Below are 23,885 nucleotides of genomic sequence, written 5' to 3'. Positions count from 1 at the left end.
CCGTGACCTTGGTAACAAACTTGAATGTAGCAAAGCAACGGTGAAGAAGTATCTGGAGTCTATGGGAATCAAGAGGAGAACCAAAGAACCGAAGCCAGCTGTCTCAGAAACTCAGGAAAAGACTCAGAAAAATTCGTTTGTCTCTTTTGATCCAAAATGTTTTTCACGCTCAGAACAACTTTGTTTGTGTCATGGACGATGAGTCCTATTTCACCATGGATGGTAATAAGTGGCAGGGGCAGTATTATTATGTACGTGACGACAATGTAGACAAGAAAGATAAGTACGTTGAGCATACTAAGTACCCGAAAAAGGTCCTTTTGTGGCTTGCAATCAGTGCTGCTGGAATGTCTGAGCCCGCGTTCCTCACAAAGAGTCTAACGCAAAATTCTGACGTCTATATCAGAGATTGCTTGCCTAAGCTGGAAGCTTTCATCAATAAGTATCATCGAAGGGACAATGTGATCTTCTGGCCAGACCATTACTCAAGGAAGACAATGAACGCATTGGAGGAACTTGACATACCTGTTGTCAAGAAGGAAGAAAGCTCCCCCTAACGTCCCCCAATTGAGGCCTATTAAATCATTTTGGACTAATATTAAGTGAAAGGTCTATGCCCGAAACTTTCGACCCAAAACCGAAGTCACGCTGAAAGGAAAAATAAAACGAGAGTTGAAGAAGATGCCAACATCTACATTTTCGACATCAATGGCGGAAGTTCCCCGAATGTGCCGAAAAGCTCATCGGATCGGACCGGATTTTTTTCTGAAATAAGTTCATACACCTTTCAAAACATGTAAAAAAGTTATAATAAAACTATGTACAAATATCAGAAAATTGTGTTTGAACTTTGTGCAGATTTCACTGGCCATACGTTATTATTATCACTGAACCCACTAAACAAATTAATTAAATCTCTTTAAAGAGAATTTATTTTTTCTAATTAATTTTTGATCAATTTTTAATATTCCACTGATAAATTTTATAAATTTTTTTTTTGAAATTAAATGTGGTATAAAATCTAAAGTGGTCTTCAGACTAGAAGTTTAGCCCAGTTCCAGAAAGTTTCAAATTCCTAAATAGAAATGAATTTTTTCGATTATTGAAAATCTTATAGATCATTTACTCTCAATATTTAATACTAAATCGACTAAATCATTATTTTTTCAAAAAACTTTTAACAATAACCATTGTCTTTGGATCTAAATAGTCCCGTAAAGTCTGAGTTTTCTTTAATGTATCCTTTATGGCGCTGCGATCGCTTTTTCTGCAGGCACATTTTTCTACCCCCTCTCTAAAACGATATTTCCGAATGCCAATGCCGTGACCCAAAAATTAAATTTTTCCTACGGCCTTCTAAAGCTGTAGGAGAAAGTGCCCATGCTTCATACCATTGGAAGCTTCGTAAAGATTAAATTTTCTATGTTTCACAATATATATGTGACTCATCGCAACCATATTTTAAAAACTATGGGAAATCGTCCAGTTTTTAAAATATATTGCGGCTTCACGTTTATTGAGAAACATAGGAAAAATTTAGTCATTGTCATTACGAAGCTTCCAATGGTATCAAGCATGGGCAATTTCCCCTATTTTGCTCTAAATGTTAGAAAAAATGATTTTTTCTGACCCTCGATATTTGACCTTCTCGTTCTTAAAGGGTTAAACTAACATCATCTAGTTTCTTTGGCTATTAACTATTTGAAAATAAATAAAATATTTACGCTAACCCTTTGCAAAATCGGAAATACAATTTACTAGGGCCAGAAAGAAATTTTTCATATAAAAATTTTTAAATATCGAACACATGTAACTTTCTTTGAACTTTTCGACCAGTTCAGTGGAAATTCGCTATCCAGACTTTTCGATGAGGGGAGGAAAACTCGGAAAATTTCTCCTCCTGCAATCCCATCACTTTCATTATCGAGTCGACGGCCAGACCATAATGTCGGTGGTACGTGGATAGAAATTGTCGATTGTGAAATTGTTCTTTTCTCCCAAAGAGGAAGTGTTCAGTTTCATCGGAAGTTATCCCTGAAAAGTGTTCCTCATCGAAAGAAGTCATTCCCTCAGCTGAAAGTGGTGCATTTGAGCTTGGAAAAGAGCTTCGTGATTTGATTTCAAGAGACGTAAGTTCTGCCATCGACTTCATGGGGGAAAATTGCATGAGTGGTTTGCAATTTGAACGATGGGAAAAATTTATGGCATGAAAAAAAAATGGAAGTGAGGGTGATTTTGGTGGTGTTAAGGGGCTAAAGTAGGGTAATTTCAGCATTTTGGATTATGTGGATGAGGCCCAGAAGATGCGCTAATTGAGTGTTAATTTGGAATATATGTCTTGAAGTATAAAAGGGATTATCGCTCTTTTCCTCAGACATTTTTCCATCCACATCCCTCAATGGCGTGTATGTGTATGTGAGAACTTTAATGGAAAATCAGAAATCTATATCTGAAGAGTTCAAATTCAGTGACTTTTATCCTTCACAACTCATACTCTTATTTTCTTTTTTTTTATTCTTTCTCTTTGGGCTTTTCGCACCCTCTTGCAAATAAAAAGGCAGGACTTTTTATCTTGTTGAAGAGGAAAAAGGGCCAAGTTAAAATCCACAGGATTCTCTCGTCCATCAAAGGAGAGAAGAGTAAATATTTTTTTTTATACCAAAATTATATAATGAAATGTCCTGTTAATAGCCTCCTGGAATGTATATTGCAAAGAGCCTCCCCGTAATAATTTTCCCTTGAAGAAATGTGATTTATTTGTAGAATTTCCTGCTTAGTCGAGGAAAATTCTAATTTCCCCTATTTTACAAGACACTATGTGTGGGTGAAAATGGTACAGTTTTTTTTTATATAGTTCAACGAATGCGACACAATCCTTGTCCTTGCTTGCTAAAACAGACTGACGCAATTGATTGAGCAACAGGACTAATATATTTTTTACATTTTATTTTTTTCATGTTTCTTTTGGTCTTGCTTTCGATAAGATTTATTTAAAGGTCAGAGTATTGATTTTATTCCCGGAACTCTCCCTTAAAATGTTTCAGCCTTCAAATTTATGTTAAGCCATAAGTTGGCAGCATTGTATTTACTACTCTTTATTATCATAATATTAGAAAACAGTATAAAGTATAGTATTTTATTATTAGCAATGTACAATTGCTTTTGATTTGTAAATATGTTTAAGACACTTCAAATGAGAGTGAGCGAGATGACTAGTACTAGATTGCACCTCTTATGCCCAACGTACAATAAATTTTGTTTTGTAAACATGTTTTCGAAACTGTTTATGAGAGTGATGACTAGATTAAGAAGTCTTTCACTTTCACTAAAATGTCAAAAATATATTTACAAAATAAAAGTTATTGCGTACTGGGTAGTTTCCAAAACTGTTTACAAAACGAAATTTAGTATGCGTTGCACATTATGACCAGAGCACAATAAGATTTATTAGTAAACACGTTTTCAAAATTTTCTGTGAGAGGGAGCGAGATGACCAGATCTAGATTTCATTCACTCTCACTGAAATATCAAAAACATGATTACTAAACAAAAGTTAGTGTGCGTTGCGCATTATAACCAGCGTACAATAATTTTTATTTTGTAAACATGTTTCAGAGTTTCAGAAACTTACTACGAGAGTGAGCGAGATGACTAGATCTAGATCTCACTCACTCACATTGAAATGTCGAAAACATGTTTACAAAACAAAAGTTATTGTACGCTAGGCATTATAGTTTGTGCACACTAGGTTATTGTATTGCAAATATTTTTTGGATATTTTAATGAGAGTCAGTGAAATCTGACACTAGTCATCTCGCTCACACTCATTTAAATGTCGAAGAAATGTTTATAAAGCAAGACTTATTGTGCGTGCAATTTTAGCTCTACAGTAGAACCCCGCTATAGGCCATCGCTCTATAGTCCACAATTTATCGACCGTTGATTTCAAAAAACTGATTTTAAGTTAAATTATGTTTTTAAGTACGCGACATGCAATGTTGTCATAATTATTTTAATATTTTTGGCAAACTTTATTGAGTAGTTGTGATAATTGTGATCCATAATGAAGAGGGCGAGGACAAGTACCACAATCGCAAAGAAAGTGGAAGCCGTCGAGCAATTTCAATACTAAAAGTCGTTGATAATTTTAAAAAATGATATAGACTATAGTGCGACCCTAGTGTCAAATCTGGAACCAACTATGGCCTATAGCGAGGTTCTACTGTAGTTGGGTCCTATTTTTTTTATATAAGGGTAGGCTTTCAGGCTTCGAACATACTCTGCGGTTTCGAACACTTTCTATTTTTCCCATATTCCTTTCATGAATCTGACCCAGTGGTAGTACATTTTAATAGCTAGTCTTAAATCACACGTTTCCTAAATAATATTACGTCAGATTCATTAAAGGAATACGGGAAAAATATGAAGTATAGAAAGATTGCTACAGGTCTCACACCAGAAAAGGCTGGAGTACCCTTCATCACGAGCCTCCCGGAATTGAGCCCCTTTGCTCATTCGAAGACAGCCAAGAATCTGGCGTCCTCCTCGCTTCACTGGTGAAGACCGACTCACACTGAGCACTCACAGCCCCATCTAGCGGAACTATAGCGATATCGTTACTTGAGGTTAGCCGCCGTTATAGCACCCCTCAGAGTTACCACACCAGCTGAACAGTGATTGGTACCGTAACCGTTGGCTTAGAAGAGTCTTCGTCAGGACGGGCTTTCTAACCCCTCTAGGCTCAACAGTACTACTACAGAAGTATCCGAAGCCAGAGTATGTGCGAAGCTTGAAAGATTTCCCCTGCTTCTCAACTGTTTATTGAAGATCAGGAAAATATTGTTTTAAATAGAAAGACATATATCTTTTTATTCAATACGTCTCTGACGAGTTCTACGTAGTTGCAGCTCCGAAAGGGTCGACAGCTTTGGTAAAAATTCGAAGTCTTTAATTTTGAAAAGAAACAACTTCTCTGGCGAACACCGGAGGAGCTGCAACTATATCTTTTTATTTTGTAAATATATAACATATCAGATATTTCAAAAAGTGTAATAGTAAGACACATAATCAATTGCACTACCCTGTATAGATGTAGGTTGTTTCACAAAGTTTTACAAGAAGCACTAGTTTCCTCCAATATATTTTATTAAATCGTCCAATAAAAATATTTATTGTAATGTTGTCCAATGCACATAAGAGATAGTAATGTATAATGCACTAGATTTTTTTCAATTCACTTTTCCTAAACCCAGTTTGTCTCCTTCGCACTCCCATAAAAGAACAACCCTTTTGCTTCTTTTTTTTTCTTTGCTGGTAAAAATTACACAATTCCCTAAAGATTGAGAAAAAATAGAACACAATACCAATTGGAAATTTAATGATCTTACAGATTCCTTCAATGTCTCGCCGAGTGGAGAATGCTTAAGTTACCAAAAGGTCTAAAGAAGAAAAAGAAAGGGAAAAAATCGAAAAAGGATAAGGAACTTTTCACTGAAGAAGAACTCGAGCAGTATCGCAGGGAACATCAAAAACAGGCACCAGTTGAATTTGAAGAACAACCAACACCAAGTGCTGAGCCAGAAGCGGAGCCAAGTACATCCAAGGCGGAAGATGATGATGAATGGCGGAAATTCAATGCACTCGCAACTGGTGTTGATTCAATACTAAAGAAGACTCAAGGGGATCTCGATCGCATCAAGTCCACATCGTTCTTCCAGCGCGTTCCACCACCAAGTGAGCAGAAAAGAGCCGAAGAGGAGGCACAGCCAGAGGAGAGTGCCCAGGAAGAGGTCCCTCCTAGTGAGGAGGTAGAGGAAAAGGACAACCTCGCTAGTGCTGTTATCGAACTCTCCGAGTCTGAGACAGAAAGTGAAGAAGCTGATGATATCTTCGATACTACATATATTGATGTAATCACCACCAACGAGCTTCCACTTGCATACATTCCGGATTCACCAGTTCAAGAAGAGGAAGACGGTCCAGATCCATTTGACACCACTTACGCTGATAAGGTAATCAAAGGTCCAGAAGTATCGAAGAAAGGGAAGAAGATCGTTAGCATCGGATCGGCAGTTCAAGTTCTCACAGGAAGAGTAGAAACCGTAACTGCAACTGTTTCAACTAAGCGTCCTCGAAGGGGTGTGCAAAATCTTCTTCTTGAGGAATCCGAAGAAGCAACAGGAGATTCCACATCAGTTACAGAATCTGCGCCTGCTCCAATTGTCAAGACACTCTTGGATGACACTGATGATGTCCTACCCGATTTGCCCATTGACTTAAGTGTATCACTCCATTTAACACTTCAGAAGGAGAAGGCAGAGAAGGACAAATCCCAAGAGGCCGATAACACAGACAAAGACGTTGTTGCTGAATTTGATGAATTAAAGCCATCCGAACCAGAAGATGATGAATTTGCACAATTAGCCAGTGAATCTCTGACTAAAACTGAAGAAGGACTTAAATTTGCACCTACAGATTTAGCCTCTAGTGAGGTTGAGGTATCGTCTGATTGGGCAGCTTTTGAGGAACAAAGGACCACTGGAGATAAAGGTAAGGGTATATTAATACCTATTTGAATATGATTTTGATACAATCATTAATACTTTTTTGTAGGCAAACCCGTTCGTCCTCCACCACCAAGGCCGCCCACTACACCTCAGGTTCCATATTTGGTAAGCGACCAGATTTTGGAAATCCCAGAAGAGGCTGACGACGTCGATCCTTTCGATACAGCCTTTGTTGACCGCGTAGTTCTAGCTGACGACGACGATTTTGACCCACGTGCTGAAGACAAAGAAGAGGAACCAGCTCAAGTAGTTCCAGCCGTCGAAGACGAACTCTTCTCTCCTGATTTCCCCAAGGAGGAGAATCTCTTCCCGCCAAGGGACTTCCTTGGAGGTAGTGTCAGTGATCTTTCAACACTTCCGACTATCACTCCAGCTGCGGCCACAGCCAAGACACCTGAAGAATTAGATCCTTTCGACACATCTGCAGTATCGTCTCTAGTTGCACCTAAAGAAGTTGAACTCAAATTCTTAGAGAAGGAACTCTTGGCCGACAATACCCCAGCTGTTGTTCCTGTTGCAACACTCAAGCACTCCCTCAGTGATCCGGACTTTGATCCACGAGGTCTTGGCGAGGAAGCCGAGGAGAATCCTCAAGAAGGAACTCCAGTTAAGCCATCTTTTGAGACAAGACCTTCTATCGATATCCAGAGTCGAAAGTCCTCATTGTGTCTCAATATCCAAGGAGTTGCTTCAAAAGCGGTATCTTTTGCAGTTCCATCCCCAGATTTACTTGCTGTTGGTGAGAATGGTGGTAAAATCCAGAAACCACTAACTCCCTACTACAATAAGGAAGTTGTTGTACCACCTACTGAAGACGTAGATCCATTTGATACGTCTTTTGTGTCTGAAATCAAGCCAACTGAAGTTGAGCTTAGTCTCTTAGAGAGTGATCTTCTTAAGCAATCCCAACAGGTTTTAGACGAAGACGACGACTTTGATCCACGTGCTGAGACACCTGTAGTATTTGCAGCTCCAGTTGTACAACCAGTAAAGACTCCAGACCTTTTAGCAGTTGGTGAGGAACTCAATATTAAAGTCTTGACTCCAGCTATTGAAATAGCAAACGCTGCAACAGAAGTACCTATATTTGACGATCCTTTTGATACATCGGCAGTTGATAGCAATATCCTACCCGGGAAGGCTGAGCTAAAGCTTATTGAAAACGAACTCTTGCCTAACTTGGCAAAGACACCTGAACCAGTACTTGATATTCTCTCATATTCCCAAGACGATTCACTTCCAGTAAAGGCTCTAACTCCTCTGGGTGCTGTGGCAAATTCAGTTGAGGAAGTTGAAATTGATCCTTTTGATACGTCGATTGCGGAAAACTTGGGACCAGGAAAGACTGAAATCAAACTCATTGAATCCGAATTAATTGGACAGAAGCAGTAGACACAGATCACTAATCATGGCGAATCCCTTCCTGATGACTGACGATGATGTGGTGAGTCCATCTTCAGCGGCATATTCCAATCCATTTTTGATGACAGATGGTCCTGAAGATGATATGGATTATGCGGCTGAAAATCCATTTTTTGGACAAGTACCAGTAGGTGCTACTAATCCTTTTGCCGAATTTGAGGAAGCTGCTGCTCAGGATCAGCCTCTGGGTACAATTCCTAATAACATTGATATGTATTCAGCTGCTCAAGTAGGGGTTGTCACAACAGGAATGCAGCTTTTTATGGGAGCCGATGCCAGTGCATCAGTGACTACAACAGCAGCCAATACGTTCCAGCCCGTGCCATCTGGGGTAAACATTTTCGATGAGGATCCACAGAAACCTATGGACTTGGATATCAAACCAGCAGCATTAAGCAATGTTTTCGATGACTCTGGCTATGCATACTCGAGTGAAGAGGAGTTGAGTAAGATTAAAAAGAAGCAGCCTCCAGGAAGACCAGCAGTAGGACCAGCCAAAGCCACTCAAGACTTGATTCTTTCAGTGGCTGATCAGTTAGACATGGCCAGTTCCCATTTGCTAGGGCGGATACCAGCTACAAGGACTCCAAGTCCAGTATCTATGAGGGACCTGCACTCTCCTAGCCCAACACCAGATGCTGTTGGAGACTTGTTGGATGTTTCTGATGGGGATTTAATGGCTGAACCGATGAATGATAATCCTTTCAGTGAACCACAAACAATTTCAGACCAACCACCTAAGACTGTGGATGCTATCAAGAGTACACCAAGTCGACCCCCACCACCACGCCCAGCAGTTCCTCCGCCAAAGCCAGCACCTCCTGCAATACCCCAAGCTCCACCATCACGTCCTCCAGCACCCGTCCAGCCAGTTCCAGCTCAGGCAGAACCTGACTTCATGGATATTTTCGGATCAGACCAGCCCACTGCTCCTAAACCTGCAGCTCCCAAAACTAAAGAGGACATCCTCAGTTTGTTCTCCAGTCCAGCTCCCCAGACAACGAATACCCAACCAGATTTACTTAGTGGAGACATTCCTGAATTGGATTCTGGCATTGGTTTGGGAATGCCAGTGTTTGGTGCTGATCTTACATCCCAAGCAGTTCCAGCTGCAACCGCTATCCCTGCTCCGATTGCTCTGAAGACAGAGGAAGCTGTTATTGTGCACACTCCAGCTATGTTAACGCCCCCGGATGAACAGGTTCGATTCCAAGAGGCAGATTTGAAAATTGAGGACGCAAAGTCGGACATCTCGTCTGAACATAGTGGGTCAAATGCTACCATAACTGCGCTCCCATCTTCAGTAACTGGGAGTATTGGAAATATTGCAACACCAGCAGAGCTGGCAGATCCACAAGAAGAGGTCCTACCGCCACCGCCTCAGGAATCTGAGTACCCAACATCCTCTTCGGCTAATCCTTTCGCTAGTCCAACTGATGAAGAACGAGCCAATGAGCCACTTTATGAAGTTATGGAGACAATTGTTGCTCCAAAGTTCGTTCCACGACCTCCACCTCCCAGACCAGCTCCACCACCTATTCCACCTCAACCCAAAGTGGCTCCAGCACCAGCTGCAGTACCTGCTACAGCTCCTGCTCCAATTCCAACTCCGGCCCCTGCCCCAATTCCGGCATCTGTTCCAGCTCCAGTGATACCCCCAGCTCCTGTGGCAGCCCCTATCGTTCCCGTTGCTGTTCCTGTTGTTCCAGTGTCTGCACCGGTGGTTCCGGTGACAGCTCCTCTGCCCCCAACAGAGATTTTTGGTATCGCAGAAAATGCACCTCCGCCCAAGATTGCAGATGAATTTGATGCATTTGCGGCAAAGTTTGATTCAGCAGATGCCAAAACGTCCAATGCATTTGGGGATGATCCGATTAAGAGCGTACTCAATGGCTTTGGCCCAATGACAACTAATGATGATGGTACTTTATTAGACACTTAAATTTTAGTATGCCCTTATAATGATATGCTGTGCTATCTTACAGCTTGGGGAGGAAGTACACCGGCTTTTGGGGATGACAGTGCGGCAGCTGATGGGTTTGGTGCTGAAGAGGAAAGTTTTGATTGGAATCCCCCAGCTGAGGTATTCATTTCTGGATTTATTGCGCTATTTGTAGATGATACCTAACATTTGCATATCTTACTTTTCAGTCTCGCACTTACGATAGAGGTGATTCACATGATTCTGATGATGCTCAAAAAGACTTCAGTGTGGTGATAAAGCCAAGGGAGGGAGATGTTACTCCCAGCTTCATGGCTGCTGCTCTGGCTCCTCCACCCAAGAGCTCAGCCAATTCAACTTATTCAGGAGATTCTTCTCCAAGGGTTAATCCCTTCGATAAGGGCTTCGAGGAGCCCATGACTATGGACATCACTCCAGATACCAGTAAGTCTATACATAAATTATAATTTCATTTTGAGACTAATTGCGACCTTCCTTGCAGAACCGACATTTGAGCGAACGGATTCTCAAGAGTCCCCACCAACTCCGCTTTTTGACGAAGATGTTTCACAGCCTCTCGAAGACTTCCCCAGGATTATGGTGAATGGTGCTAAAGGGTGGGAAATGCAGCTGCGACAGCCCAATAAAAAGAAAATCACTGGTCAGAGATTCTGGAAAAAGATATTTCTGCGGTTAGTCTTTCAAGGCGACAATCCTGTGATGCAACTTTTCAACTCAGTCACTGATAAGGAGCCATTCCAAGAATTGCCGCTACAAGCGTGCTATTCTGTGTCAGAGATAGGGGCTCAACAGTATGATCAGTTTGGGAAAATCTTCACTGTCAAGCTTCAGTATATCTTCTACAAGGAGCGACCCGGTGTGAGACCTGGGCAGGTCACTAAAGCCGAACGTTTGACGAACAAATTGAGCCAATTTGCAGCTTATGCAATTCAAGGAGACTATCAAGGAGTTAAGGAATTTGGAAGTGATTTGAAAAAGTTAGGTCTACCAGTTGAGCATGCTCCTCAAGTTTCGCAGCTCTTTAAGATCGGTTCCATGAGTTATGAGGATATGAAACAATTTTCTGTGGTTGTAGAAGAGGCTCTCTTTAAGTTGCATGCTCACCGAGACAGAGCTCTAAACTACAAATCCGAGGAAGTACAGATTACAGCTGTGGATGAATTGTATGCTGAGCAAGATGCTGAGGGTCATATCTTGAAGCAGATAGCCAGAGTTCGTCTGTTCTTCCTGGGTTTTCTGTCCGGTATGCCGAGCATTGAGTTGGGTGTAAATGATTTGTGGCGTCAGGGTAAAGAGGTCGTTGGACGACATGATATCATCCCAGTGGTTACGGAGGAGTGGATACGCCTCGAGGGTGTTGAATTTCACAGTTGCGTGCAGCAAGATGAGTACGAAAGGACTCGGACTATCAAGTTAGTGTTCCCCAATATAATTCACTTTGTCACGCCATTTACCCCGCCTAATTAAATTCCATTGGAAGATTTCAGCCTCCTGACGCGTGCTACATTGAACTAATGAGATTTAGGGTGCGTCCGCCGAGAAACAGGGAATTGCCGCTTCAAGTCAAGGCCACTTGGTGTGTCACAGGGAATCGTGTAGAGTTGAGGGTAGATGTTCTGGTTCCTGGATTTGCATCTCGCAAACTCGGTCAGATTCCATGTGAGGATGTCGCCATAAGGTTTCCCATTCCAGAATGCTGGATTTATTTGTTCCGGGTTGAGAAGCACTTTCGCTATGGTTCGGTAAAATCAGCTCATCGTCGAACGGGCAAGATTAAGGGAATTGAGAGGATTCTGGGTACAGTGGATCAGCTGCAGGAGTCACTAATTGAGGTGACATCTGGACAGGCCAAATATGAACATCATCATAGGTCTATCGTTTGGCGATGCCCACGGCTTCCCAAGGAGGGTCAAGGTAGGGTCTAGAATGTTGTCTTTCAGTATCAGTTTTAATTAATTTGATTGTTTTTAGGGGCTTACACAACTCATCAGATGGTTTGCAGAATGGCTCTAACGAGCTATGATCAGATTCCTGAACAATTGGCTCCATATTGCTATGTGGAGTTTACTATGCCTGCTACTCAGGTATCCCATACAACGGTCCGGTCCGTCAGTGTCCAGGAATCTGATAGCGATGAGCCTCCGGAAAAATATGTTCGATATCTGGCCCGGCATGAATACAGGTACGAAACCGTTGTTGAATGTTCTTTTTCCATATTTCAAAGAATTAAGTATCTTGAATTGTTCTTGAGATAAAATACTTTAAATTTTTTGTTGAAAATCGCTACTGAGAAAATAATACACTTAAAAGATCTAGGATCATTTTTTTTGTAATTAGAACCCAAGATATAGGGTATTTGGTATTACGACGCCAACAGCGGCTTTTGAGATCATGTTAAGCCTGCCATCACTACCGCTTTATATAAAGACGGAAGCGTGCTTGGCCGCTCTTATGTTACGCTCAGCAGGAACTTGGAAGGCAGTAAACTGTTCTCGGCGGTCGAAATGGATAAAATTGGTTCGACGCGATTCTTTACCCCCAAAATTCAACTCACAATCGAATTTTCACGCATTCCGAGTTGCAAGCACCCCGAGTTAAACGCATTTCGAGGTCACCTATAAAGAATCTCAGCTACCATAAGGTTATCTGGGCTTATCACTGGTCATTTTCTATTTTAAATAGTTTGAGTGAGGAAGGCCAACAAAAGAAAGAAAAGTTCATTGAAATCGGTTAATAAATATTGGAGATAGAATCCGGTCCATATGGATAGTATAGTAAGGGTCGGGGTACAGTGGGTTGGGGTAGAAAGATTAGAAATATCTTGCTTTCAGATACAATATATGCTAAATTTTCATCGAAATCCCTTCATAAACACAGAAAATGCAGTCCGGGCAAAACTTTTTGGGCTACAGCTCGGGTCAGGGAACATCAAGGGAGAAGTGCGACCTACCGTTGGAAAGGTCTCAACCTCAGCTACAACATACTAAAATTTCAAGAAAAAGCATCGTCTAGTTTTCGAAATATTTCAGATCGATTAATCGAAAATCGATTTTTCGATTAATCGGATCTTCGATTTAATTGGATGAAATTGGAGTGCCACAAAGGTTGTAGTACTCCACGAGGGCTTTACAAAACACCAAATTTTTTCCAAATCCGATAATTAGAAGCGGAGATATGACCATTTGAAAATTAAATTTTTCACCCCTTCTAGCTCGGGTTAAGGGGGTCGGAGGGGGTTAAGTTTGGTATCGATCGAAAGCTCTTAGGCCCTGCTATAACATACTGTAATTTTAGCCCGATCGATGCCATAGGGGCTGAGTTATTAAAAAAAAAAAAAACAAAATTTGGGGGTATTCATCAACTTCTAGCGGCCCAACGATATTTAACCTTTGCCGAAAACCGCTTGTCGATATCTCTCTCCGTTCTCTCTCTAGAAGTGGTTATACGAGTGACGGGACGGGACGTGCCGTCCGGGAAAATCTGGTTTATGACCGAAATTAACAAGAAGCGAACGGATTATGTTGTGAGTGGCAGTCGCTGGAGAGTACAGCGAGTTGCCGACCTTCTAACTGGATGGCAAAATTCATGAAATCTCACCGGAGTCTCCATCTACAATAGGCGAAAAAACGTGAAATTTCATGAAATTTGCCATCTATAAACCGGACACTGCCTTAATAAACATGTGAATAGAATGGGCATTGAATGCAACATAATATGAAGAGGATGTAATGGATCTGAGGAGTGAGGAGACGGTCACACATTTAGTGTGTGACTGCCCTAGCTTGTTTAATTTGAGGCGGATGCTGCTTGGTAAAGCAGTACTGTCTCAGAATCAGTTATCGGGGTCAAAACCGGTTTGATGGAATTTATTCGGAGAACTGGCTGGCTTGACACACCTTGCCCTTAATGAGGGTAGTCTAGGGGATGCATAATGGGCCTAAACAGAGGCCTGGGTGCAGCGGTGCCAATTATAATTTTGAGTCACTTTATAATATAATGGCTCCGGCACACCTTTTTAGATCGGTAAAATTTAATGAAATCAAAATTCTCGTCCTTTTCTTTCTCAAAAGATTTGCATAAGTCTATCCTACTCTTTCGACCCCAAATTGGACTGAACTAAATTTAATTTGGTGTGATGTTCAAAAGAAGAAGAAGAGTGCAAAAGAGTAGGACAGACATATGCAAAACTTTTAAGAAAGAAAGGGATGTGAATTTTGATTTTATGAAATTTTCCTGATCTAAAAGGTGTGCCGGAGCCATAATAATCTATAATATAATTTAATCTAGGGTATTTATGTAAATAAACCCTTGGCTTTTCAGAGTTGGAATCGAACATACTCAGGGTGAGAATCCGAATGCATACTTGGCAGCCACGGCCGTTAGCAAACCCATCAAGGAGGAACCACCGGCACCAGCTCTCTCCCCAATGGCTCCCAGTGATTCTGACTCTGACTCCAACTAAGAACGTTTTTTTTTGGCACTTCTCGTTTGCGAATACACCAAAAGAAATCAATACATATGAGTTTAAAATTTATTTCCTGCAATAATTAATTTAATGCAAATGGCATGAAGTGAAAAAAAAATCATTTAGTAATAAAATATTGTTGTCAAATAGCTTCAAAGAACAAAAAGAAAATAAAAAGAGAAATATTATAAGTTAGTTGTTATAGAATATTTAGCAATTGTATTTAAAAAACAACAATATACCGTATTATTCTGCTTGACAGTGTAGCAAAAGATTAAAACTATATATTGACGAAATGTTGAGAAATGTGAGAAGGAAATTATAATATTATAGTTTCTATAAATTCTAAGCTTATTAGACAAAAGAAATTGATCACGTCTATATCATCAGAAAAAGTAATAAATAAATTGAAGAGCATATTATTAGTTGACAATAACAGAGTATTAAAAAAAGTGAATAAATTAGAGAGTACGTTTTAGTCAAGCAGAAGATTAATAAAAAAATTGTTGCATGTTATTTATAACCTATCCCCTTAAATGATCTTATATTAGTATGAGGAAGGAATCTTGACAATGTGCATAAAAAATGTTGAGACGACAAGAGGTAGATGCCCAAAATGTTCGTGAAAAGTGTTACCAATAAATATAAAATATTTAATATATATCTAGAGATACCATAGAAAAAAGTATTAAATAAAAAAAAACTATACATACAAGACATTGATGCGCACTAAAAGCATTTTTTTCTGACGGAAGAACGCTCTGTATACAAAATATTTGATGAAATAAAAGAAAAATATTCTATTGTAATGTGAATGATAAATACTGTGAGAAAAGTATGAAACGTCTATTTAAAATTTCCTTTTTGTTCCTCTCTTAAAAAAAATAAAAGTTGAATAAATAAATGAAAATATCAAAAGAGATAAAAATAAGTTGTACGATCCTGCTGCAGAAGAAGGATTTAAAAGGAAAAGGGAAATATGAAAATTTTTGAGAATGATATTATACGTATAAAATTAACTAAATGTATAATAAAACAGAATAAAAAAAATGATATTATATTGCAAATATAAATATACAAAGGAATTAGAAAAAAAATCAGCATAATGTAATGGATAAAAAATAAAAAAAGTAATTGCGAGTATTGTTGTTTTTATTTAGTATTTTTTTTTTATGAAATGTTATTGTTGATAATTCTATTCAACTCTTTTGGATTAACGCTGTTTTCAGAGTACTGCAGCAAATCGATCAGATTTTTTGGCAAAAAATAGTCAGTAAAAATTATGTTTAAAATTATAAGGTACACATTTTTAATGCATGAAAGTACTAAAACTTTTAGCAAATGGATAATATTAAGAAGTTCTGGACCATCTTGGCAGCTCAAGCAATCTCAAAAGATATGGCAGAAATTAAACAACGCTTTCACCCACTTTTACTGTACTACAGAGGGTAGGGAAAGTTAAACCTGTTTCAGTTATAAATTTTGAATTGGATCTTGTGATTCTTTTACAGGAAGTCAAGAAACATAACTAAAATAGCTTATATTGCGAGAGTTACAGTTCCGTTTAGAGTTAATAAAAACATACTAACAATAGTTCTTGAATTTTATTAGTCTGTGGCTCGGAATACTTAATCGTTTGCAGAATGTTTGAAAGTACCCTCATCCTCAATGTTGAGCAATTTCATTGAAAAGTGGGGTGGCTTCTCGCTTCTCATAAGAAAAAATCAACCTTTTGATGCAATGAATTGTAGCATGTAATGGATTCTTATTACCATTTTAAGTATGTCTGGGCATTTTAAATACTATAATACGTCAAGGATTTTATTGCGGAAATTTACTGTTCGAACTCCACAGAGAGAAAGTAGTATGTACAATAATCTTTCGATTTTTTCACCTCCAAAATTTCTATCTGCCACCTGTGAGAAACCACTTTTTTGAACATATCTTCGCATTCCAAATGATTTCTGATTTTTGTATGTGACCGTCTACGAAAATACGGTTGAATTATTATACCAAGAATCCTACCAGTTTTTCAAGATCATATATTAAAAAGCCTCTACCCAAGAAGAAAACTAACTTCTTTATAGAACCAAAATTTGACGAGTCTTCTAATGCACTTCTAAAATCTTTATAATGAGAAATTTGTTCTTAAATTCCTGTTAAACCTTAAGATCCTTAAGAATGCTCTATTTTACTATTAGTAGTCACAGAGACGGCCTTAATAGCCTTATAAGCAGTTTATAAGAATTTTAGAGTATTCAGAGATAGGACAATTCTTGGGTGTTCAGAAGATTTTCCAATCGAATGTGATCACGTTTTTTTCTCATTGGAAAGGTCTTTGAATTTCAGACTGGTCTAAAACGATTCTAACGACTGGTCTAAAACGGAATAAACCGATAACTAAATTTTTATAACTCCTAAACTTTCAGCTCTCTTTTGAGTAATTTATGAATTGGTTAGGGGAATGTTGGCATGGTTCGTACAGAGTTTACCTTCAAACATCGCAAATTTTCTCTATGTTTGCAAAGAGCTAGTTCGTCATTTCTTAGCCATAAGATAGATCATTATTAAGCTCATGAAACGAGATGAGAAATGATAGGTCAGCTCTTTGCAAGCAAAGAGAAAATTCACATCGTTTGAAGGTTCACTCTGTGCGAACCATGCCTACATTCCCCTATTAGTTTAAATTGAATCTGAATTGCTAAACGGTAAATAATGTCAAAGTACTAATTAACTCTTTAAGGAGGATTGGGTCGATCAGGGGCCTCTCAACATTTCATTTTTCCATAGAGGCACTGAAGACTATTGGCAAGTTTTTTCTCAAAGAGAATTGACTTATCAGTTTGATATATTTCGAAATCATGTAATAAAAGCTATCTAAAAATACATATTTCATAATTTTTGCCGAAATAGTACAAGACCTACGAACAAATTTGTTTAGATCGCGGTGCAATATCTGCAAAATTTTTACAAGGAAAAGTAAAAAATTGCTTCACTTTTTATTAGGCTTGATGGGGCCTTGGAGAAAATAGTTTTTTTGGCTACCTAAGGTAATTTCTTTGTAATGTTTGTGCGTAATCGCAAAGTAGAAGGTTGTTAGAATCTAGGATATTTTTTGCAAATTTCCAACTACTTACTATCTAGTGGATATAAGCTAAAAATAATGAATAACTTTTATTATTTTTTTTAAATTACCGAATTTTTTTTAAACAAAAACCTCTTGACACTAGAAACTACAATAACTATACATGATATTTTTCATTAGAACAAAGATTATTATTCACTAGTATTGTTAGAAAAATTATTTTAATTTTTGGGCTATTTTTGTCCCTATCATTCATAGGGGCAAAAAATACACCGAATCAGGCTCTGTTGGACTTTAGAAAGTTAGATGTATGACTTTTGACAAATATTGTTTAACGGTTTAATTTTTATTGTTGATTTTCGGTCTGTTAAAAGTGTCTCGTCCTTATAGGGTTAAAATCGTTAAAATAATCTTCAAAGTCAGAAGTTCGAGCATTTCGTTATGCATGGGACGCTTTGCCACCTTTTTATGCAGAGTGAATAGTTTTTTGAAGTGTTAAAACCCTTCTGAATATTAAGAGATCGTTATATCGTCTGAATAATACCACAGTGTATTAAAAACTGTGGTAATACTAACCGAGAAGACAAGTAGAGCACTTTCCTAAAGAGAAAGACCTTGACCTCTAAAATTTGAAATGAAATCGAGTTTCATCAATTCATGTGTTTTTTTTTATTTAATTGTTCTTCAGTGTGTAAATAAAGTTTTATGAACAGTTCTTCAGGGCAAGATTAAGTTTTTGTCCAAGAAGTGGATAGGATATTGTATTCAATGATGAAGTGCAGTGGTGGTGAGTGCAAAGATAAATTTCCATCGGGTGGTGAAAAACTCAAATCTTAGGCTTTCGTTTTTAGAATACCTTTTGAACTTTATTTTTTGATGTCCGACGAGCATGACGAACACTATGCTAAAAGAGTCTCTATGAAAAAGTTCTGCCATAAAAGAAAAAACTTTATAGTTGACCAAGAACATTTCAAATCTAAAATTCTAAAGAGACTCAATAAAGTAGAGATTAGGGACTTAATTGTTTCGAATAAATTGTGATTTTATAAGCACTATTAAAAATTAAATATACTTATATATATTTTTCATTTTAATTTTTTAAATCACTTTTCTTCAGATTAACTGAGAATAATAATATCATTCTTCTGTGGTGTTCTGGTCATGATGATATAGACAGTGAAATAATAATGACAATGAAATTTTTTGGGATTGCTCGAAAACGCGTCGTCTGATTCTTTTTTCATTCTTGAATATGTTTTATAAATTGCATATGTGAACATTTCGCCCTTATACGAAAATTCTATAAAAAAATTCTAATAATGGTTTTTCAAAGTCAAAGCTTAAAAGGACTCTAGAGAGCGTATTTCTCATTCGCATGGTAACATGTTTGTGCTCGTTGGAAAGGTCTTGGAATTTCTGACAAGACTGAACCGGTTCCAGTCCGTTATGAACCAGTAATGAACCAATTCAGAACCCATAATAATTTATATCAGAAAACGGTAAATTATGCTTAAGTAATTTAGTGGGGTCCCGGTCAAAATCAAAAGTCAAAATCCCGAATAGGCCAAAAACCCGAAAGCCAAAATCCAGAATTCTTAAAAGTGTCATAGTTACTTCCACGATTACACCCGTACTTGCTGGAGGCCAAGGGAAATTTTCTGTGCTTGGGAAATTAATCTACACTATCTTCCATATAATTTCATCCCTTTCAGGACTCTGAATTTATTTTATTTTCTTTCAATTTTTCAGTAGAAATAATACCTAGTTTACAGTAAACTATGACTAATATGAAGTGCTATGGAGCTTTTTTGAAGAATTTTGCTCCGATGGAATGTAACAGGAAATGGGTGGAAAAACTTTTAATTTTTCTTTCCACTTTTTGGTGTACTGGAGCTTATTAAGTCCGTTTTATCAATCTGAACTGAACTATGTCGTAAGTTACTTTTTAGAGCATTTTTTCACGACCATGTTTCATGAGTGAAATATTGAACGTGAAAATAATTTTGTGCCTTATTAAAGTCTTGTTGTTTGTCATATTTTCTTTTTAGACGAAAAGCCTTTGCGGAGCACATAAATACCACTATTTACCATTGAAATTGATTACGATTTTCTCTAACTATAATTTACTGTTTTTAGCATTTCTATTGACATTATAAAAAACATCTTTTTTGTCTCTTCCGCTCCAACGGTTTCATATTAATCTCAATAGCTCATTAATGTCTTTGAGGACAAAAGATTGCCTGAAGCAGAAAGCAATTCACAAGGATAATAATCAATGTGGACGTGTCTCAAGTTCGAAATTGGCTTTCGATGAAACGATATTGTTTCAACGATAAATAAGGGAATTGCATTAAAAGCGAACATCTTATTGTTCCATTCCTTACCGACAGTACTTAGTACCATCTTACCCAACCTTCTTGAGCTCCTTAACATTTCCAGAGGGATTTATTGTTATCGTAAAGTCTCCGTAAGATACTGTTGAGGCGACAAAAAAAATTCTTAAGAATTGAAATAAGAGCCATACTATTGAGGATAAAAACTATGATGAGTACTTCACATTTAATTTTAGTCATACTGTCGCGACAATATGACACTTTTGCCTTTTTAAATGGCATTTCCTTAGTGTCTCAGCAACTAGTTCATCCCCTATCAACAAGGAAAAGAAGCCACTCCGGAAAAGTTGGAAAAACAATTTTCCGTCAAGTCATGTAACTATGAAAATATATTAATGGGGGGAATCTTCTTCCTTTTATTTTTGTGCATCACGAAAACAACACAGTTTGAGTGTCAACGCTATTATTTTGCTCTTCTGCATCATAGCCCACATCTTTATTGCCATAACCTTCCATTGGGGCTGTCACTCTAAATTAGTGTGCAGAAATAACTTTTCTTTTCAATTTTCCCTTACATTATTGTCCCGAAGAGCGAGTCTTGCAGCATAAGCTCATATTTTGCTATAACTATTCAATTGGGACAATTAAATTTAAAATGACAATTTATTACTGAAACTTATAGTATCCCTTGAAATTCTTTTAACCCTTTAAGGACGATTGGAACACCGGTGTCCCATTAAGAAAATAATTTTTCCTGACTACCCAAAGTTTTTTTTTCTTATGTCTGTACATAATTGTAAAGTAGAAGGTTGAAAGAATCTACAATATTTTTTGTGGAAATTTCTAGCTATCTGATATGTAGTAAATATTTAACCCTCTAACGGGTAAGACCGCCTCCAGGCGGTCTTCACAAAAATCACATTTACAGCGACAATAAAGGTTTTATTTATTTAAAAGTGCTCGGTAATAGTCTTATAAATATCTCTTGAAAGTTTGAACTCATTTTTACTCTTCGTTTTGTTGCTATTCCCAGTTTTGGAATAGCAAAAGGAATGTCTTTTGTAGTTCTAAGCTAATTCAGAACATAAATGGATCAATATGTCGCCTTAGAACATGTCGTTTTTAGTATAACAGTTTTATAATAGTATTTTAAAATCTTGAATTGTCATAATACTACAAAAAAATTATAATATCTTGCTGAAAACATTCTGAAAAATATTATAACAATTAACTTTAGCGTTTTTAAGCACTTAAAATCATTGAAAGATTTTTTTTAAAATTCTTTTCTTAATGAGTTTTTAGAAAATCTACTTCCCAAAATTTCGAACTTTATCGACAAAAACAGCTACAAAACGTTCTCAGTGATTGATTTCTGTTAATTTTGATTAAAAAAGTAAATTATTGGACACAGGAAACTTCTCCATGTGCTTGCTTGAAACTGCCCCTTACACACTTTCGGAACTCAAATCAAAATTGTCAGAACCATCTTAGAATTCATTCAACGCTAAATGCCTTGTAATAATCATAAAACCACTAGTAAATTAATACAATTATGTTACTTCGATAGATAAGTGCAACGGTTCATAAATTGTTGAAAATAAGACATTATAAAAAGTTTCATTTTATTACAGTGTTATAAAATCAATTACAGAACTCAAACGAGAAGTGTTACGAAATTAATTATTTTTATGAACATGGGTCTCAGTTATAGCTTCAGTAACATAAAGGTTTTATTTCATTTCTTTCAAAGAGATAAGAAGAATATGCAAAAATTGAAACTGCCCCGTCGTTAAACTGCCCCACCCTCCCCTACCTAATGCTCATAAAATTCGAAACTCTCACAATCCAAATATTTTAGAATAATCTTTCTTCACGGTAAAATTTATTACTTTTAATCAAATTCTGGAAACCGACATTGTAATATTTTGAATGCCGCTCATGTCCCGTCCGACAGATAAAATTCTATATTTTTGTGAAAAGTTACAGGTCAGAGGGACAATATAGATTGCAGTGAGAATTTCTCTGACTGGATGAGTTTTACACCAATGTTTTTCTCCCCAAAAGCTCAATGTGTGTGCCCTATAGTCACTGAAAGTCTAAAGTCTGTATGTGATTTATGAAAAATTCTACGTGCTCCTGCATCCTGAATTACCTTTTGGAACCAGAAAAATTTCCACATAGGTGACTTGTACACTAGAATTCACAATTTATTCATGAGTCAATAAGGACGTTCCCCAGGAAAAATAATCATGGTGATCGAATGCAGTATCAATTTCTGATGGCATATTCGACCAGAGTTAAATCCATACTCAATCATTGACCATTTACTTGAATTTACGATATTTTCCCACCCACTCTTACATACCATTGAGTTTGCTTCTTTTTGGAGAACGCCTGGGACATGTTCCATTTACCAATTCACATGAACAACTGGTGCTCCCTTGGATTCCTGGCCAAAGGCCAAGAAGATCATCCCTTTGGCTGTTGGCCCAGCACGTAAATCTCCAGCATAATTGATTGAATATGAAATCATACACTTATGTCCTACCCCTTGACACTCAACGTCTTGTCAATAAATTAAGCTGAGCTTTCCATAACACTATTCATTGAAAATATTTCCAATAAAACCACATCCAACTAGAAATACACTGGGGAAATTATTCATAGCGATGAATTAAAAAAAAGTAATTATATCCTCAATTTATTCTAAAAAGTCTTCCACCAGACCATTCAAGTGCGATATTTATGAAAATAAATAAAACTCATTAGGGGAGACCGGGGTAGAATTAGCCACCAAATGAAATTTTTCATTGCGTATAGGGGAGACTGTGGGAAAACTTGTCAAAACGTATATTTAATTCTTTCACGAGCTCTGAGAAAACTTTAACGTTTTATGATGAGCATATTCTTATAGGAAATTTACTGCACTACAACATTGCAGAAAACTATTTTCCTCTATCTCGAAAGAAATGTGATTTTCGAATCATTTTCTAAATGTCGATTTTGTAGAGATTCTCAAAATTGCTGGGGCAAATTTTGTCAGTCTTCGGATAATTTGTGACGTTAAAAATATCAAATAGACATATTTTTATAGGAAATTTATTCCTCTACAACTTTGTCGAAGATAATTTTTCTCTCTCTTAACGGGAAATGTGCTTAAATTGAACTAATCAGTATTGATATTTTCTGTAAGCCAAATATTCCAAAAATAGGGCTAAGCATTTTATTATTTTTTATTTTACATAATCCTTAATCGAATCCCTTGAAACTTTGTAAGTTTAAAAAGGTTCATGAAGGTTAGCTATAATAAAAATTTCAAACCTCAGTCTCTTTTATTTTAGAAATTAGTGAATATTGAAATTTTGGTTTTGACAAATTTTGCCCCAGTCTCCCCTAATTTGTACAAAAATTGTTTCTATATGAGGCTGATAAATATTTCAATGAATAGTAAGGGAAGTATATATTTTTAGAATAAAGAGTGGTTTCCTCAATATTCCTTCGAAGGCAAACTATACGATACCAGTATCCAATACTATACGTGGCTAATTCTGCCCCAGTCTCCCCTATGGGAAACTCTTTTGGGAAGAGTTTATTTTGCAAAATTTTACTTATGTTGATAATAAAGGGGAAAAAATACTTTGTGGCGGAAAAATCATTATTGTTATGTACCATGTTTATAAATTATTTTAAGAGATTCATATATAATTTTAAAACATATCTAAAATAGCATAGGATTTAAATAAATTGATTTTTCTTGTATTTTCAATTTGTTTTTCAGTGATTTCTTTCAATATTATAATTTTTTACTTAGAAAAAAAAAAGATATATTTAGTTTAGCATTTACAATGGAGGGGATACCTCAAATTCTCTAAATCATTTATTAAATACGCTAAATAATTGGATTATATTGATAATTTCAGAGTATTGGAAAACTTGAAAGAAAAGTAATGAGGATTTTATCACTTTCTAAATAAACTAGAAGGAACACCTTTTTAAAGGTGAAATTAATGGGTACAAAAGGTATAGGATGAAAAAGGGTTAAAGTACGCTA

The 23,885-nt window shown here is 37.1% G+C and overlaps 2 protein-coding genes across 4 annotated transcripts; both read left to right on the top strand.

The window, feature by feature from the left end:
* Positions 1 to 1,925: 1,925 nt before the first annotated feature.
* LOC129807042 (protein stoned-A) lies at positions 1,926 to 7,958 on the top strand. 3 transcript variants are annotated; one of them, XM_055856015.1, is made up of 4 exons: positions 1,934 to 2,129; positions 2,562 to 2,639; positions 5,390 to 6,549; positions 6,613 to 7,958. In XM_055856015.1, the coding sequence occupies exons 3-4, from the start codon at positions 5,418 to 5,420 to the stop codon at positions 7,956 to 7,958; spliced, it is 2,478 nt and encodes an 825-aa protein (XP_055711990.1). In that variant the 5' UTR covers positions 1,934 to 2,129; positions 2,562 to 2,639; positions 5,390 to 5,417. The 3 variants fall into 3 exon arrangements, with proteins under 3 accessions (XP_055711991.1, XP_055711990.1, XP_055711989.1); XM_055856014.1 differs by having other exon boundaries at positions 2,558 to 2,639; XM_055856016.1 differs by lacking the exon at positions 2,562 to 2,639 and having other exon boundaries at positions 1,926 to 2,129.
* LOC129807030 (protein stoned-B) lies at positions 6,898 to 15,556 on the top strand. The gene is made up of 7 exons (XM_055855978.1): positions 6,898 to 9,910; positions 9,974 to 10,071; positions 10,140 to 10,374; positions 10,433 to 11,363; positions 11,432 to 11,865; positions 11,923 to 12,133; positions 14,272 to 15,556. Exons 1-7 carry the CDS (start codon positions 7,975 to 7,977, stop codon positions 14,411 to 14,413), a joined length of 3,987 nt encoding a protein of 1,328 aa, XP_055711953.1. The 5' UTR covers positions 6,898 to 7,974; the 3' UTR covers positions 14,414 to 15,556.
* The last annotated feature ends 8,329 nt before the right edge of the window (positions 15,557 to 23,885 follow it).

The sequence above is a fragment of the Phlebotomus papatasi genome, chromosome 3, assembly GCF_024763615.1.
Source record: "Phlebotomus papatasi isolate M1 chromosome 3, Ppap_2.1, whole genome shotgun sequence".
NCBI lineage: Eukaryota > Metazoa > Arthropoda > Insecta > Diptera > Psychodidae > Phlebotomus > Phlebotomus papatasi.
Note: the sequence above shows the minus strand (reverse complement) of the source record. Positions and strands in the feature narration are given on the sequence as shown.